The sequence below is a fragment of the Vanacampus margaritifer genome, chromosome 7 (assembly GCF_051991255.1).
Source record: "Vanacampus margaritifer isolate UIUO_Vmar chromosome 7, RoL_Vmar_1.0, whole genome shotgun sequence".
Taxonomy (NCBI): Eukaryota; Metazoa; Chordata; class Actinopteri; order Syngnathiformes; family Syngnathidae; genus Vanacampus; species Vanacampus margaritifer.
Window position 1 is genome coordinate 5,329,934 of NC_135438.1, and position 17,100 is coordinate 5,347,033.

Here is a 17,100-nt window from a genome sequence, read left to right on the forward strand (position 1 = left end):
GATGTTTGGGATTCCACGAGAGAGCCGAAAGGCCTTTTGAAGTTGGGACCGGCTCACGTGACCACGCCTCTCAGCCAATGGGAGAGCCCGACTCAGATTCCAGCCCAAGAAGCCGAAGACGAGAGGGAGGAAGCGATACAATGATAATAATGGAAAAACTAGCGACATAACTTTACCAGCATCTTTTGACACACTTCCCTGCCTTTTTGCGTCGCTATGGGGTAACTTAATGGCGCATTTAGGTGCGAAAATGACATCATTTGTGTAAGAAAGTTGACTCCGGACGACTTTAAAGAGAGACGCATTTCTTCCCACCATCCTCACCTTGTGTGGAAGAATGGGAGCCGGAGCGCTGACCATCTGTGTAAGTAAAATATCCTATTTTGAATGTACTTAATGAAGTCTTCCGTGACTTTGCGTGATGGAACTTTTTTACTGTGTAGCTGTGCTCTTGTAATGATGCGTAATGATGTTCCAAACGGCGTTTGCGTAAAAACAACAACACCACCTTTATCTTTGTGCGCTCTAAATTAGCCCCCTAAAACCCAGCCGTGACGTCATCAACCAGGGACGAGAAAGTGGACAAAACCGCATTCTTCCATTGATGTAGTTTTTTTTCTGTGACATCACTAAAAGAAGGACCAGCACATCATCGCATCTCATTTTGTATAGTCCTTAGAAAAGTATACCGTTATGTGGTCATCAAAACGCATTGCACGTCATGTGCATGCCAAAGATGGTGGCGAAGAATCAACAAATGAAGACAGGGATGCCCATTTGACTAAAAGTGACTTCTAATTAACCCAACATACACCCCAAAAAATCATTTAGTGTGGACATTCCATTTATTCACCACAATATATACTGACATTACAGTATTTATTTACAATTTAGTAATGAAAGCCATTTTGTACAGTACAGTGCTTCAATTTTAAGCACCTAAAAATGTAAACACGAGAGTATTGGAATGAGGGGAAGTGAGAAGTAACGATCCAAAGCATCATAGGTCAAACATGGTGGAGTCAGTGTTGCTAACCATATTGCGAGGGGGGAAAAAAACTCGAAGGAAAATAAATGCATTATACTCTAATTGAATATAGCCATTCAAATCATCTGATTTCAACCCAATAGAGCATGCATTGCAAATACTGAAGAGCCGCAAACAAGTTGTGACTGATGGGTTTCAATTGCTTTACTCATAGTGTAAAACAAGTTGGCTGCAGCTACAGGTAAAAAAATGCTTACAAAGTATTAACATGTTGCTGCAATTCCACATGCCGTGTAAAATACTTCTGACACGACAGTGAGGCGGGCATTAAACCCGTTCACACAGATGTAGTCCCTCCACTACTTGGCTCTCTAGTCAGTAATGCCACTACAAAGCATGCTTGTAAAATCCTCTCTGATACTGGTGTTGACTGCGGAAGCGTGTCGTGTTTATTGTAGCATATGCCACCGTGAAAGCCCACTCGGCGACATATGTGAGGAGGTGGGGGGTCGGGGGTCGGGGGGGGGGGCATGGGAGGCGGTTTAAGCAGCTGACCCTGGGTGGGCCATAAGCCACTGTTGTAAGCCACAGCAAGGGTCTGCTCCCTCGTATGTGGTTTGTCCCACCGCTGCCATGGAAACCAAGTCTCTTAGACTCTAAAGCAGTCTCTTCAAGTTGAATGTTTCCGCGTCGACTTGTTGCTAGACTGTTTTGTTGTTTTTGCAGCGGTTAACTTCATTTTACACACGCAAAAAAAAAAAAAATGATTCTGCCTTTGTCATTGAAGTAATTAGTGAGTTGCTTTGGCAACAACTGAGCATAAAAAACAAACATTTTACAATTTCACATTAGGGTTAAATTATTTTTATACTTCCTGTATTAAAAATGGAAGAAAATGAAAAGCTGAATAATTGTATTGAAAGGAAACATTAACCATATTAAAAAAATTAAAACATCAGTAAAAATTTATCAAAACGGAAAAATTGTATTGGGAGTTAGCAAATCTATTATAAAAAAAAGTCAAATTATTAACAATTTAGTAAACATATTTGGGAGAAAGCATCAACCATAAACAACAAATAAAATAAAATAATCTTATCGCAAGCAAGTAATAACAATATTAAAATAAAACATACAAATGTAATAATCATACTGGGAGTAAGCAATAATTTATTTATTAACACTATTGAAAATTTAAAAAATAATAATTAAAATGTTATTTAAATCGAATAGTCATATTGGGCTAGCTAGAATACATCATAAAATAATATTAATAAATAAAAATAAAAAAAGCGGTTAAGAAAATAGATGGATGGATGCTTGGATAACTGCAACAAAAAATAGAAATACAAGTGAAATCATGCTAAGAGTAAAAGCAGGTACTTATTTAAAGATACAATAAAAAATGACTAAGCATATTATTAGTAAGCAATAACCATAATTCCAAAAAATTTAATAAATAGATTAAGTGTATATATACACTTAAATCTTAAATAACATTAACAATAGCTTTTTTTTTCTTTTAAAGAATTGAATTGAATTGAACATAATAAAAAAAAAAATGTAGTTTAACAAATCATGCACCAGTTCCATGTTGCTGTTAACAATATACATAGAAAAAAAACGCGCCAAGGGTTAGGTCCTTGCTGTCCTAATGCAAACAAACGTAAGAGGCGTGCTTGTAAAGTGTGTTTACGCACAAGTACAAATTGAGACAAGATAGACATAGTAACAGCTGCTTAATGTTTACCCATGGAAGCTAATGTCCACTGATGGCTGTTATATTGCTCAGTGCATCCGGCGAGTATTCACAGCATTTTTCACACGCATTGTGAATACTTTCCAGATGCACCGCACGCTCGTGTGAACCCCTAACGAGACATCGAGCCTCCCTCGAGGACTTCTCTATACGTGTCTGTGTGTAGCACATTTAAGGTGTTGCATGGTAACCCGAGATCCGTCGTAGCAACGCTCACCGTCCGGCTCTCCTTGTTCTCCTCTTACCGGCACGCGGGTGCAACATGGCCAAGGTCAGTTTCTTCGTCTTCTTCTTTACTAAGCGCCGTTGTGTGTGCAGCACAACAAGACGGCGGTGCAGGTGAAGGAGGACATGAAGAAGATGGTCCAGATGCCCGTGCTGAGAGCACGCTCGCTGGTGGCCAAGCACAACAGGTTGTTCGGGGCACCCCTCCCCGAGCTGGAAGAGAGGGGCCTGACGGAAGACGGCGTGCCCCTGGTCGTGCGCAGGATGGTGGATCACCTGCGCAACAATGGTGAGGCATAAAAGGAGATTTTCATCTAGTTTCAGTTTGGCGTAGCCTCACGAGGGTCGCAGGGTGCCCGAGCACCGGGCTGAACTTCACTGCGCATATTTACAGTGGACAATTTTTGTTAAGGCAAAGTTGCAGTGTGTACTATTTACATTTAAGCACTACTTAATTGTTCATTTCAGTTTCAATCACGCTTGTTAGTCAACCTCATTCCGTTTTTATTTAATCCATTTTTAGTCGACTATAAATCTAGCATTTTAGTCTTTATTTTAGTCCAAGAAAACGTAATTTTATTCGTCTAGTTTTAGTCAACAAAAGCTATCAACGTTTTAGCCCAAGTCAGTCAGGACAATTATTTTTTTCCCTGTATATTTTTGGGGACAGCAGATAATGTTGAACATTTTTGATCTAAAACTATTTCACATAAAATTTTCTCTCATCTTTTTGATGAAAAACTACTTCACACACAATTAGCTAGTAAATTAGCCAGAATTACAGGGCTTGTGCAATTAATTGAAATTCAATTAAAATTTCCATTATTGCACTCCACAATTACAAAATCAGCATAATTGTTTAAAAAAAAAAGATTATTAATAGGGGTGTCAGGTGATTACATTTTTTTATCGTAATTAATCGCAATACTGTACTTCAATAGTTAACTCACAATTAATCACAAATTTTATATCTCTTCTGAATGTACAATAAAATGTACAATAATTTTTTTCCTAAGTTTTCATATTTTTGTTAACTTAGAAGTGGAAACATAATGTTAAACTAATGTCTCAAACTCAACTCAAAACTACCGCACTGATTTTGATACTCCTAATTATTAATACTAATTTGGAGTTGTTTAAATGTATACATTTGCACCTTTTGAAAAATTTAAAATAACTAATTTATAAAATTTTGTTTCATCCAAAAGGAACTTGCATAATAGTGTTTCAAATAATTTTATTTGTCTTAATATTTTTTACGTTTAAACTTTTTCTTGATTTGTACCCCCCAAAAAATCGTGTTTTCAATTATTACCAAAATAATCATGATTTATATATTTTTTCATAATTGAGCAGCCCTACAGCATTAATTAGCGGTCGGCTTAACATTATTGTTGGAACGTTATAGTTAAGTTTAATTAATGTTACATTATAACAATAATGTCCTTTTCTTTTCTTTTCTTTTTTTACCTTTCACTGTGAATCCACCTCCTGTCTGCCCCATGTGTTTGTGCATGTTGCACTTGATAGCTGCAGATTTGAAAGGGTGTGTGTCACATGACAGTGTCACAGTGACAGATCAGCAGGGACAAGATTTTACAAAATTGTATCATTTTCATCTCGTTTTTCTTCATGAACTTAAATGTCCATTGATTTTAGACCAGTTTTTATTAATTCAAGTACATTTTCGCCTCATCTTCATTAGTTGACAAAAGTGCACACTGATTTAGTCTGTTATATTGTTTATTAATGAGGGTTTTAGTTTAGTCTAGTTTTTAGTCCGGTGAAAAATGTGTGTTGACAAAATTGTTTTTGTTTAGTTTTCGTTGACAAAATGAAGACTAGAAAACAGTGATGATTGTGACCCCCACAGCGCTGCAGCAGGAAGGTTTGTTCCGGGTGAACGGCAGCGTGCGCGCCATTGAGGCCCTGCGGCAGCGCCTGGAGAGCGATGAGGATGCGGACATCGGCAGCGACACGGACACGTGTACGGTGGCCAGCCTGCTCAAAAGGTACCTGAGGGACCTCCCCCAAGGCCTAGTGGAACCTGGCGTCCAAAAGGCGCTGGTGCAACACTACCAAGGTGAGGGGAAGATTTACTCGGTTTGTTTGGTGGGTTTGAATTCATCTGCAGGAGCTGGCATGCTTTATCATACACAACAAGACTAGAGGAAGTCTGTTGAGATAAATGTTCTTCTACAACTGTGTAGTTTTAGTTAAATATCTTTTCCCTCACTTGATTTCTTTTCAGTTTATTATTAGCGATATATAAAAGTGTATAATATTTAATTGTACTTTAAATGGTGCAAGTGCCATTTTGTGAGCTATTTTATGGCTTAAGTTATCAAAATTTTGTTAAATTGATTACAGCTAATCATGGTCAGTTTAAATATTTTGTCATGTATGTTGATTTTACTTTTGCCATTATATTTTCAGGTAAATGAGATTTTTTTTAGTTTGGTGTCAGTTAATATTCTAGAAAATTGTTTAAAAAAATATGTATTATAAAATATATAAAAATATTTTACACACTTTTTTAGGCTTTGCTTTTTTTTAACATGTATAAATAAATTCATGTAAATATGTATTTAAGTTAGGTGTAAATTCTAAATATGTTTAAACTCAATTAAGTTATAATATTTATTTTTAAGGGCTTAAAAAGAACAGATGAACCATTTTTTCATAGTAAAGTTATTTTATTTACTTTTTGGTGTGTTTTTACTGTATTTAAGTACAGCACACAGTATTTTCTTAATATATATATATTCATTAAGGTATAATTCCTAAAAAGAGTAGGGTTGAATTAAAAAGGCCTTAAAATGGTAACTTTCACAACAAAAATTGCTGAAAAAAACAGGAAAAAACCCAAAGCAATATTCTAGGTACTTTTTTGTGTGCTTCTTGTATTATAATGTTTTTTAAGTAGAAATTCATGTAAATATAAATAAAGCGTGTTTGTTGAAAGCTTGGATAATACGACCGCACGATTTCAATAAATATTTTTTTCACACAAATATTTTTTCAATCAAAATTAAGATTTTTTCCCCCTCAAATTTGTATGTGTATTTCCGACTAAATCGATTTTATTGTAAAATGCACTGGTTCATTAAACAAATTTAGACAACTTAATGAACGATCAGGCTGCGCTATTTCACACACGCACGCACGCTTGACAAAATGTGCGTCATTGGGCATGTTGGGGTCAATCTGCATACGTGTATTTATCCAACTCTGACCCCAATGTATTTCCTAGTAACAGTATCAACATATTTTCAGACTTTTTGCAGCACACGAATGCTCATGATTGGAACAGGTGCCTTATTTCCGTGCCTGCCACAACCAGGAAAAAAATGCACAATTGCCTCTTTTTTTTTTAAGGCACTGCAAAAAAAATAAAAAATCCTGAATGAGCATGGCACGCGAAGGTTCAGCTCACACTATACTTTACTGTATTTGAAAAGGTCTGCAGGGTCCTCATTACTGTTAGGCACAGTGACCACCCAATTTAGGTACAAAGTGGCCCGTGTACAGAGGGGCCAGGTGCCAAGTGTGATTGTGTACCCATCTTTGCCTGAGGGTCCATTGAAGTATTCCAACATTTTCTGTAAAAATGATCTTATCCCACATTGGAATGTGGAGCTCATACCTTGATGTGTTTCGCGTGTCCATAGAGTTTGGCGACGAGGGCTCCTGCTCAACCCTGAGGGAGCAACTGAAGAAGTTACCGGGCATTCAACTCAGCCTGCTGCGCTACCTGTGCCATTTCCTCACACTGGTGGACAGCAACCACCAGCACAACCGAATGAACGCTCAAAACCTCGCCGTGGTGTTCGGACCCAGTGTCTTCCAGTGAGTGTGAAAATTCAAGACATTCACGCATCACTCAAAGGCGGCATCTGCCTAAAATGCGCATAGTACATTTTGTTTAAATCAGTTATGAATGGACCAAAATGGGACAGTTGAATAATAATATATATATTTTTTTTTAAACAACTTATTGTTTTTTTTTATATATCGAAAATTGTACTCTTCAATGAAAATTGTCTTATTTTTAATTTGTGAAATTCTTCTGTATCTGACCACAGATACCTAAACTATCTCAAGCGTCTGTGATGTTTGGCCAGCAGGTGGTGCTGTTGCCTCTCAAGAAGGCCTGTCATTTTCAGTCACTTATCCTACTCATCAAATAACCATATTCATATTTAACCATAATTAATAATGGATCAGATTATTCTTACATTATGTGGTACAATTCAGAATCAGAGCTAGAGGAAAATATTCCTACTTGGATCTGAAGTAAATAAAATAGAAAACAAAAAGCCTTATGTTATGCATGGAGTGGTGTACATATGTCAAAACACAGTTCACAATGCAACCTCATCAAGGTGCGTCCGCCTTAAATAATTGATGAGTCAGGCTTTTTTCACATCATCTTTGCTTGCTGACCCATTTATCAGAATCCTACTCCAGCATTCCACGTCATACAGTTTGTACGTAATGTTTTGCCTTAAATACACACAAACATCAGTTAACTGTTTAGCCCGTGTTTACACTTTAACTAACCAAAACAAAAGCACCTACCATAGCACGTAAACTGATTATTTCCAGTGTACGGTATTAAAGATGTTCTTATGTCATGCGGGGTCGGTGCTTTGAACAATTATTAGAGTGGATGTCGGACATTGACGAGCTAGCTGCCAAGCCCATTTGAATGCAGTTGCTAACCAAAACAGCAGCACTAAAACAGTCTTATCAGCTGAATTGAAGCTTGGCGACTTAACGCATGTTATTAGCAAGTTTGCTGCACATTATTAACCAAAGTCACTCCACAGTGTTGTGTGTGTCCATGTTAACTTTTTTTTTTTTTTTAAATGTCATTTTCTTCTCCCTGCGGTCCAGTGTGGCTCCCGGGTTCGAGGCCCTCAACGAGCAGAACGTCTGTAACAAAGTCCTGGTCCAGCTCATCCAAAACTACAGCAGCATATTCGAAGCAGACACAAAAGACGAAGAAAAAGAAGACGACGTCATCCCGGTCGATGTACGTGTTCATTTTGTTTGTTATTGTTTCTGCTGAGTGCAGTACAGCAGACATCATCTGATGCTGCTTCAAGCATCTGACCTATGACGCCACTCTTGGCCTTTTAACCCAGCAGGGCGGCGTATGGACAGCCACTTACGTAACTGCGGGCTAAAAATTGATAGCTGTATTGATCGCGGGAGGTGGACATCTTGTCACAGGTGGCCAGTGTCTTATGTATCTATTGATCGCCTTGTTTGGCCGGCAGGAAACAACTGGAACAAAACATCCGTCTTAAAAACATCCATCTTAACCCCTTATCGTTCCGACGATAGAAAGCCTTGATATTTGTGATTCTCAAAGGTTAGTATGCATACCATTGTTGATGGTACATGGACGCCCTCTAGTGGAACAGTGTCTTACAATTTTTTTTTTTAATGTACTTGTAATTACTTTTGTTAAGTACAGTACATTTGTATTAACTTCTAAGTACAATACATTTGCGTAATTTGTTTATACATAGTTACGTTTAGTTAGTTACATTTATTAACTTAATTGCAATATTTTTAATATTTGAAAACCACTGCGCTAGGTAAATGGTGGACTATTTGGAAACTGACTAAACATGCGTCTTTTTCTTTGGCTTTCGGATCGAAACAAGAGATGCCGTTGCGCAATACACAATGCGAAACCTCAGCTCAGTTTGGCAAGAGGTTTAATGACAATTGCATATGTGTGTTTGTTTGTTTTTTTGGGGGGGGGGGGGGCTTTTTGTGTTATTTGGCTTTTTCTTAGGATTTTTCAAGCAAAAATATTCTGTCAATAATTATTCCAGAAGGAAACGTCATTATGCGTGACAATATGCGATACCTCGTCTTAGTTTAGCAGGCGTCAAGTGATGAACTTGTGTGCATATATTTTGTAATTTCTTTTACTTTGTGTCTTGTTTTACTTTTTCTTTGGCTTTTTGGGTATATTTTTTTTTCGGTGTTATTTACCGGTATTCCAAATCAAGAAGATCTTAGCACAGTTCAGATGGAATCAAATGATGAACTTGCGTGTGTATGTTTTGGTTTTTCATTGGCTTTTTCGCATTGTTTTTTTTGGCGATGTAGATTTCACGGCACGTTTCAGTGATTCAAACAACACCGTGCTAGATGCAGCTTAAAGCATTTCCAGAATATGACAAGAGTCCAAGCTTTCTGACTTGATTGTCTTGATATTTCATTTTACCCTTCGGCGATTAAAAACGGTTTTCCTGTGGAATGCCGCAAAAAGCAGCCGCTGAGCACATTTGGCCCCAGAATGCCTTGAGAGTGTTGAGATTTCACTGAACTCTGCACAGATTCAAGACATGTGCTGCATGCAGCAAAAAGCAAGCCCAGAACAAGTTATTTCAGTGATCTTTGTGGCTTTTCTTTTCTTTTACAAACTACGATGAATTTAATTATTCAAGTGTTGTTTTTACTGTGGCACAGTTCCTACGCATGTAACCGCACTTGTAATTCCACTTTTGGAACGTCATCCTTCATAATGATGTCTTGAAGGATGGATGGATGCTTGGTGGCATATTGAAACGTGACTTTGACTGCCAGGTTGTTCCAGTCCCTGTCAGATCACCTTACAAACATGCGTGCGCACCCAAAAACATCCAACAAGTCTGTCCAGGCTGTATGCACCTCAGTCTAATGTCATGACAACAGTACATATGATCCACTCGCGTGCTGGATTTTAATTTCAGGTTTATTTGTAGTGCTACTAATGTTTCCTCGCTCCACTCCTCTGCTCTGCTTCCTGTAGTTGAACCAGCATTAGCGGTAGCCACAGTTTTTGCTCACTAGAGTCTAATCAGAAATGTGTTATTAATTAATTAAAATTACTATTAATTTAAGTTAATTAAAAAATATTTAATTAACTTAAATTAATAGTAATTTTAATTATATTAAGATTGGCAGCGCTGTATTTTACGGGAGAGGATTAGGGCCAGTGAAAAGAAAAAAAAGGTTGGCAGGATTCCGACTTTATTCTCAGTATTATCTGACTTTATTCTCAGAATTCTGAGTTTAAAGTGAAAATTCTGACTTTATACTCAGAATTCGGACTTTAAAGTCAGAATTCTGACCTTATTCTCCAAATTCTTATTTTCTGACTTCCCCCCATAATTCATAGCTCTACGTCACAAAGTCATAATTCTCACTTTAATGTCAGAATTCTGAGATTAAAGTCAGAATTCTTAGTTTTAAATCCGAATTCTGAGATTAAGGTCAAAATTCTCACTTTAAAGTCAAAACTCTGAGAATAAAGTGAGAATCCTGCCAACCCTTATTTTTTTTTCTCTTCACTCGCCATAATCCTCTTCTGTAGTATCTGGATTGGAGTTACAAATGATTGGGGTTGTAAGGATCAAATGCATGCAATGAGTATTGCGACCCCCCCCCCCCCCTTTTGTATCATTGCTTACGATGAAGAAAATGAACTAACGAGAAAAGGAAGGTGTTTGCAACTACTGGCGTTTTATAGCTATTGTTGGAATTAATTAGATTCCATTAAAATGTGAATGGGTGGTCTAATTGGTGTTTTTCCAGACAATGCACGCGTCATTCCTGCAGGATGAATTGTATGCGTCCCCCCCCCCCCCCCCACACACACACACCCCACACAGAGAGCGTTCCCTACCCGGAAGGTTTTAGCATTGTTGTTTGCTCCCGACATCCCCAGGTGCGTGCGCCCTTCAAATTCCGTCACATAGGCCCTTTTAACACCGACCATGTGACGCATGCGGCGTGATTAGCGTGACGCGGGCGGGCCTGTTTATGGAAAAGCTGTTTTTCTGCGTGCGCTCGCGGCTTTGCAGATGTTATCAGCTGACTGCGGCAGGGGAAGGTTATTCTCACACACCAGTGTTTCAAACATTTGCTTGGAAGTTTTATCATAGAAAGATAATTCAGAAATAATGAATAATTAAACATTTTTAATTCATTTAAGTTTAGAATAATATTTACGTGTTAAATTAAAATGTTATGTTATTTAGATTCAAGAATTTAAGAATATTTAACTTAAATTCAAGAATACTTATATAAATGTTTAAAAATAAATTACATTTTTATTGAAAAAAATATATGTAAACTTTATTGTAATTAATTTTATGCAATGCTGTTTTTACAAAATCGAAAAAAGAAAATTTAAAATTTGGGGTTTTAACTCTTTGATTGCCAAAAACGTTAAATAACGTTTAGTAAAATCCTATGGAGGAGTGCCAAAGACGTTAAAAGACGTTTTTTTTTCAAAACAGAGGTGAAACTAACCATTTTCTATAGTTGATTACTGAAAAACGGAATAAGGTAGAAACAAACTTTTTTTTCCTGATGAAAGATGAGAGTCCAATCTTTCATTTGGTAGTATGTGTGTTTCCATAGTCCAAACACATAATTTTCTGTGGACCTTGAAAGATCAGTCAAAAATGCTTAAATCGGCTGGCACCCACGGCATCCCTTTTCTGAAAACGTCTGGCAGTCAAAGAGTTAATTAACAATAAAAATGAATTGCTTGCAATTTCAAAAAGCCATTCATCCCTGTTTTTTTCCCCAAAGGTTGGACATAATGATGCAGAATCTCCATGCCAAGCCAACAGTAGCACACACGAGAGGCCTAGGAAAAGGAAGGTACTGTACACATATCATTCATTCATCATTCAACGGCTTTACCAGTTATCTGCTTCTTTTCTTTTTGAAGATCTATTTCCTGCTTTCTTATCAGAATTATTATTTTTTTGCCTTGCCACCCATAAACACATAGTTATGTATCAGGCCTAATCGGATGATGGTCACATGATTGATGGAAGTGTAGGAAGCAAAACAAACAAACAAAAAAATACAGTAACTGACGTTTAAAATGATACGAGAGAGCAGGTTGGAATTCTTCCATTTTGTTTGGATTGCAAATCTGTGCAGCTAGAAATCATCCATTCCAAGATCTTGATCGCGATACCCGGCCTTATTTCAAGGTATCATGTTTGGGGCATGCGGCTCACTATATACAGTAGATGTTGATTATTACACCAATGCCCTGAATCAATGACTTATTGGTAAAGAAAATAGCCAATGAAGTGAATGTATAATCATGTTACCACATGTTTAAAAATAAGGGAAAGAAGACATTGGATACAGCTGAAACCCAGATATTCATGGCTTTGACCTCCTTAATGATTGATGAGCTCATTAATCATCACTGCACTTATTAACTTACTTCATAAAATCTGTGTCTCACCCTCAAGGCCAAACATACCTGCGAAAGATTTTCAGGTAATAAAAAATATCTTTACATATCGTTGCTGTTTGAGATTAGCGCTGACACGCACACACACACACACACACACACACACACACGCGCACACTCACGCACATACAGACATCACTGCTGAAGCTCTTAAACGTGGTCTGAGTTACGATGCACCAGCCATTAAGTTGATGTCATCATTGGGAATGTTTTGTTTATTTCCTTGAGTGAACACAATAGTCATGTTTATTGCTTTTTTTTTAAATTGTACTTCCTCATATGATGGCTGGGGAGTGTTTATTTACTCAAATGCAGAGTGTATTTTTTTGTTTAGGATAAAACAATTTGTTTTTGTTAAATTCAAAAGCAACAATGACAACAACAAAAAAAGCCTTTGTTTAGGATTTTTTTTTAATTAACAGGAAAATAAAACAAAGTGTCATTGGTTAGGATAAAAATGATTACTTTAAAAAATATCCTAAAACTAACAAAAAACAAAACGCAGAGCGCATTCAAATGGCCTCGCTTGTCTTATTTGAAAAAATAGTGAATAAAATGTGACCTTTCTATGTGGCTACTATGCAAGTCGAGTACAGCAGTGAAAAATCATTCTATAATCTGTTAGCATTGTAGCACAAAATAACAATGCAAAAATAAAATAGATGTCCTTTTATAACCTTTAAAACTCAAGAAAATGAGAAAAACAAAACAATCTTTTCACCTGTTACTGATCATTTATGTGATCAGCCATAATTTCTGATTACGCGATCGGATCGGAACAACACTTAGATACTTGATTGTGATGTTGACAGTAATGATTTTTACAAATGTCTTCATATATGATTCCAAAATGATATTTGAAGCACAAATGCATCATTGGAAGTAAGTCCTGTGATGCCTGTGGGTGGTCAATCATTGGCTTTTTGTGAAGAATCAATACCACATCCAGGAAGAATTGAAATTGGCAAGCAGGTCAAGCTGAAGCAACAGTGGCGCTAATTACAAAAATTCAGCCATTAGGACTGGGATTGGGTCGATGGGAGGCATTTAGTGAGGACCTGAATGGAAATGGCCCGCTGAGAATTGGCTTCTAACCGAACCCATTACATCAAGCGTTTCCACCGCTGGCGTTAGCCGTGACATCAGAAGCATTTTGTGCCCGCGTGCTACATTAGGACGTCCATTTTGCCGAGTTTAACCTCGTTGCCGCTGATGATGCAGAGGGGTCCATGTCGCAAGGTGGCCGTGGTCAGGTTACGATTCTTCGCCTATAACACAATCGGCGGATCGCTACAACTCTACCCGCTCCAGGTTGGCACGGTAAATCAAACATCAGTTGAATGTTTTTGTTTTTTTATGGTTTCACCAGCTGCGGCTTTAATTGCTTGCCGCCCTCTGCGGCAATCCTCGAATGCACGTTTTATTGCATCCTAAGAAAAGGTTGTGTGTGTGTGCGTGTGGTATCAGATGGGCAGCGCACAAATGTCAAAGGCATATCTGGCCTCACAAGCTGACTGGCCTTTTTCTTTTTTTCATTTGTGGTCGTAAAACAGGTGAAGAAAGCCAAGATTGACGGGGGTGCCCCTCAATCGCCCGGCCACCCGGTCCCAATGCCACTGCCCAGCGGCCGGGGGCCTCTCGGCGTACCGATAGTGGTGCCTCTGAGAAGCGTCAGCCCCGATGAGGTCATGGAAATGACTCGCAGGGACACCCCTGTCCCTGCCTGTTTCCATGGCAACCTGGATGTCAGGTAGGGTGGGACACAACACATTTTCCATAATTTTTTCCAACATTTTCCGACTAAACGTATAATGCTTTATTATTATTATTATTATTATTATTATTATTATTATTATTATTATTATTATTATTATTATTATTATACGCAGGTGCATGTTATTCATTGGATTTTATGGTAATCATTTTTAAAGGGATACTTTCAGCAGTAAAAATTTAATATTTTGTCCACTTTTTTTATTTTTCTTGTACAATTAATAATTAAAAAAAAAACTTTTTTCCACATCACCTGTGCTGAGGTAGTAGGTAACAACCAATCATGGCTCACCTGTTTTCTGAGTTAGGTCAGCAAACTGATATATATATACTGAAGAACAATAAAAAAAATAACAATTTTTTTTTGTTTTTATAACCCGTACTTAATATGTATGGCTCTGTACCATACTGAATATTTTGTTCAGAAAAAAATCCAAATACTAATACACGTAGACAGCTACACCCCTAAACAATCGATGAAATAATACTGGGCCATCCCTAGTTGCAACAAAGCATGTACAAAATGCTATCATTCAAAGTGACTCAACAGCACCTCTGCTGGTTTAGACTTGCACTCCATTTTGCCCTTTTTTCAAGTGAGGTTAATGATCAATCAATAACACACAATCAACAAAATTCCTACATTCCTAAATTCAATGAATCAATCAATTGATTATTTTGTCGTAGAGACAAACTCAGCCAGAATCAATGAACCAGCTAAGGCTCCAGTTGTGGTAACTAGTTACAGAACATCTACTAACTTGTGCTGTTTAGCCTTGACTGTGTGTGGAGTGGGTAGGGGTGAAAGGTGAGTGTTTGACAGCAATCAGGAATCTAAAGCCTGAGCCCCATGGCCTTGAGCCTGAGGCATGTACACAAGCCTATTATAAGCACCTGAAACTGAAACCGTGTCAGTACCTTTCACGCAGAACTGCAACACGGGAAAAAGACGGCTTTGATGGGCTGCGTGAAAGGGGCTATTGATTTACTTGGTCTGAGAATCCCTCAAGAGCAGGAAAATATTCTTTGACTTCATTTCCTCCTGTCATGTCCGTACATTTTATACACAAAAAGTGATGATGAAAAAAAGCTGTCTTTGAAAAGTGTGCAGTGTGAAAGGGGCTTCAGGTGTTTGAAAAATAAAAATGAGCCTTTGGAAAAAAACTGTGAATTTAACGCATTCTGAGGTCGTGATCATAACTCTATATACTGTAAGAGTATTGGAAAATTCTTCTACGGGAGTGTGAAATTTAAAACTTGACCCACATTTCTCCCACCCTGATGCGTTGAAATAGGCAGAACCTGTCATATATGACAAACAGTACAAGTTGTCGCAATTCGCCAACTATTTTATGTTAAATTTGAGAGGCTGTTCCTCAAATGTATCTTGGCACTCTCTGCACAAAACTACTGAAAACGTTCGGCTTTGCGATGACATCACCCAGCCTCAAGTCGTGGCTTTGATTAGTAGTGGAGAAAATCAATATTACCTTTGACCCCATCTTCCGAATGCGTTGACACCATCAACTCTCTAGAGATTGATTGAACATTGGGCCAAGCGGTGTGTTGACAACAAGCACGTTCCCTAATAGTCTGACCGCTGACCTCGGCGACAGCATGTGTATCGAGTTGTACAGTATATCCGTTACAATCTATAGCAGGGTTTCCCATACTTGGAGTTGAGACACAAAGTAGGTCATGGATGAGGGTTTTGGTTAGGTTAGGGTTATTTTATTTTTGGCTCGTTTATAGTTGGGTTTGGTTACGTTTTTAGAATTAGTTATTTTATCTGATTAAAATTTTTTGTTGATATGAGGCAGCACATGACCTATATTTACACTAGGGGTGGCAGGCGGTTACATTTTTTTATCGTAATTAATCGCATGACTTCAATAGTTACCTGACGATTAATCGCAAATTTTATGTCTGTTCTAAATGTACAATTTTTTTTCTTTCTAAAAGTTAAACCAATAGAAATTTGACACCCCTAATTTACACATTTAAAAAACACGGTAGCCACGGTAGATGGAGAACGTACAATATGGAGCAAAGCAATAAAACTCGAATGATGATAGTGAAACTGTAAGGTGAGACATCCAAATCTCTTTAGACCCATCATATTTTACATACATTTTAATAGCGTGTCAGCACTAGATTTATTCACATAAAAGTTTGTCTATGACACATGGGAGTGAGGGGTTCTCCACCAGTACCAATTGATAGGACAACACCATCGAATATTTGAGAACTATTTGACTCTTCTGCCATCACCACTCTCAATTACTTAAGGTTTGTCCGAGCCCTGATTTTTTTAATGCACTTGGCACACCAGATCTCCTTATTTACTGTACACACAATATGTAAAGAGTCACGAGTAAATGGTGGCACGTGGAAGGCGCAGCAGTAAATCTTCGGGGTGGTCCCTGACATTCCCCTCGTCAGATCGTATTCGGGGACCAGCAGTACAGTATGACCAGGGAGACCAATAAAGTGCGTCTGCAATCTGTGCTGGTATTTACCAACAAACGCACACACAGCAGACCATATCTGAGTATCACAGTGAATCCTCGTTTATAATAATATATTTTTTAATAAGTGATTAATATAGGGTTGACCTCCCTTCAGGTTTCATCTTTTTGCCCAAAATTGCCCAAATCAATTAAAAAGGCCCCAAAGCTAATGCAAGGCAATGGTGAGTTCAAAGACTGTCCAGAATTAGTTTTCTTCAGCTTTGCCATGACCTAGATGACTGAGAATCACACAGGCATAAAAAAAAAAACTTCTTCTTTTTTTTGCAAAAATATAGGTACAATAAACTTGAGCTAATGACATGCAAACTCAGGGTAAAGCTGTTTTGTCCTCATACCATTATCTCATATCTTTATTTTAAGGGGGAAGTCAACCATCCTTTTTTTTGTTGTTGACAATAATATGCTCTATGCAGCCTAACTGGTCTAAATATGGTATTCTGGTCAATATATTGTGTTAGTGAAATATGATTTAAGCGGCAAAATCCAGCGATTTTTATCCATCTTAGGGAGCGGACATTTTGCCACTTGCTGT

General features: G+C 37.8%; 1 protein-coding gene across 3 annotated transcripts in view; it reads left to right on the top strand.

Annotated features, from left to right (window-relative positions):
* Nucleotides 1-104: 104 nt before the first annotated feature.
* fam13a (family with sequence similarity 13 member A) overlaps nt 105-17,100 on the top strand; it is a 44,599-nt gene continuing 27,603 nt past the window's right edge. For all 3 annotated transcript variants that reach the window (XM_077570855.1, XM_077570856.1, XM_077570857.1), the window contains exons 1-7: nt 105-364; nt 3,066-3,261; nt 4,846-5,055; nt 6,644-6,821; nt 7,872-8,010; nt 11,580-11,651; nt 13,818-14,014. In XM_077570855.1, coding sequence (XP_077426981.1) covers nt 338-364; nt 3,066-3,261; nt 4,846-5,055; nt 6,644-6,821; nt 7,872-8,010; nt 11,580-11,651; nt 13,818-14,014 — 1,019 coding nt within the window. In that variant the 5' untranslated portion in view covers nt 105-337. The remainder of the gene's footprint in view (nt 365-3,065; nt 3,262-4,845; nt 5,056-6,643; nt 6,822-7,871; nt 8,011-11,579; nt 11,652-13,817; nt 14,015-17,100) is intronic.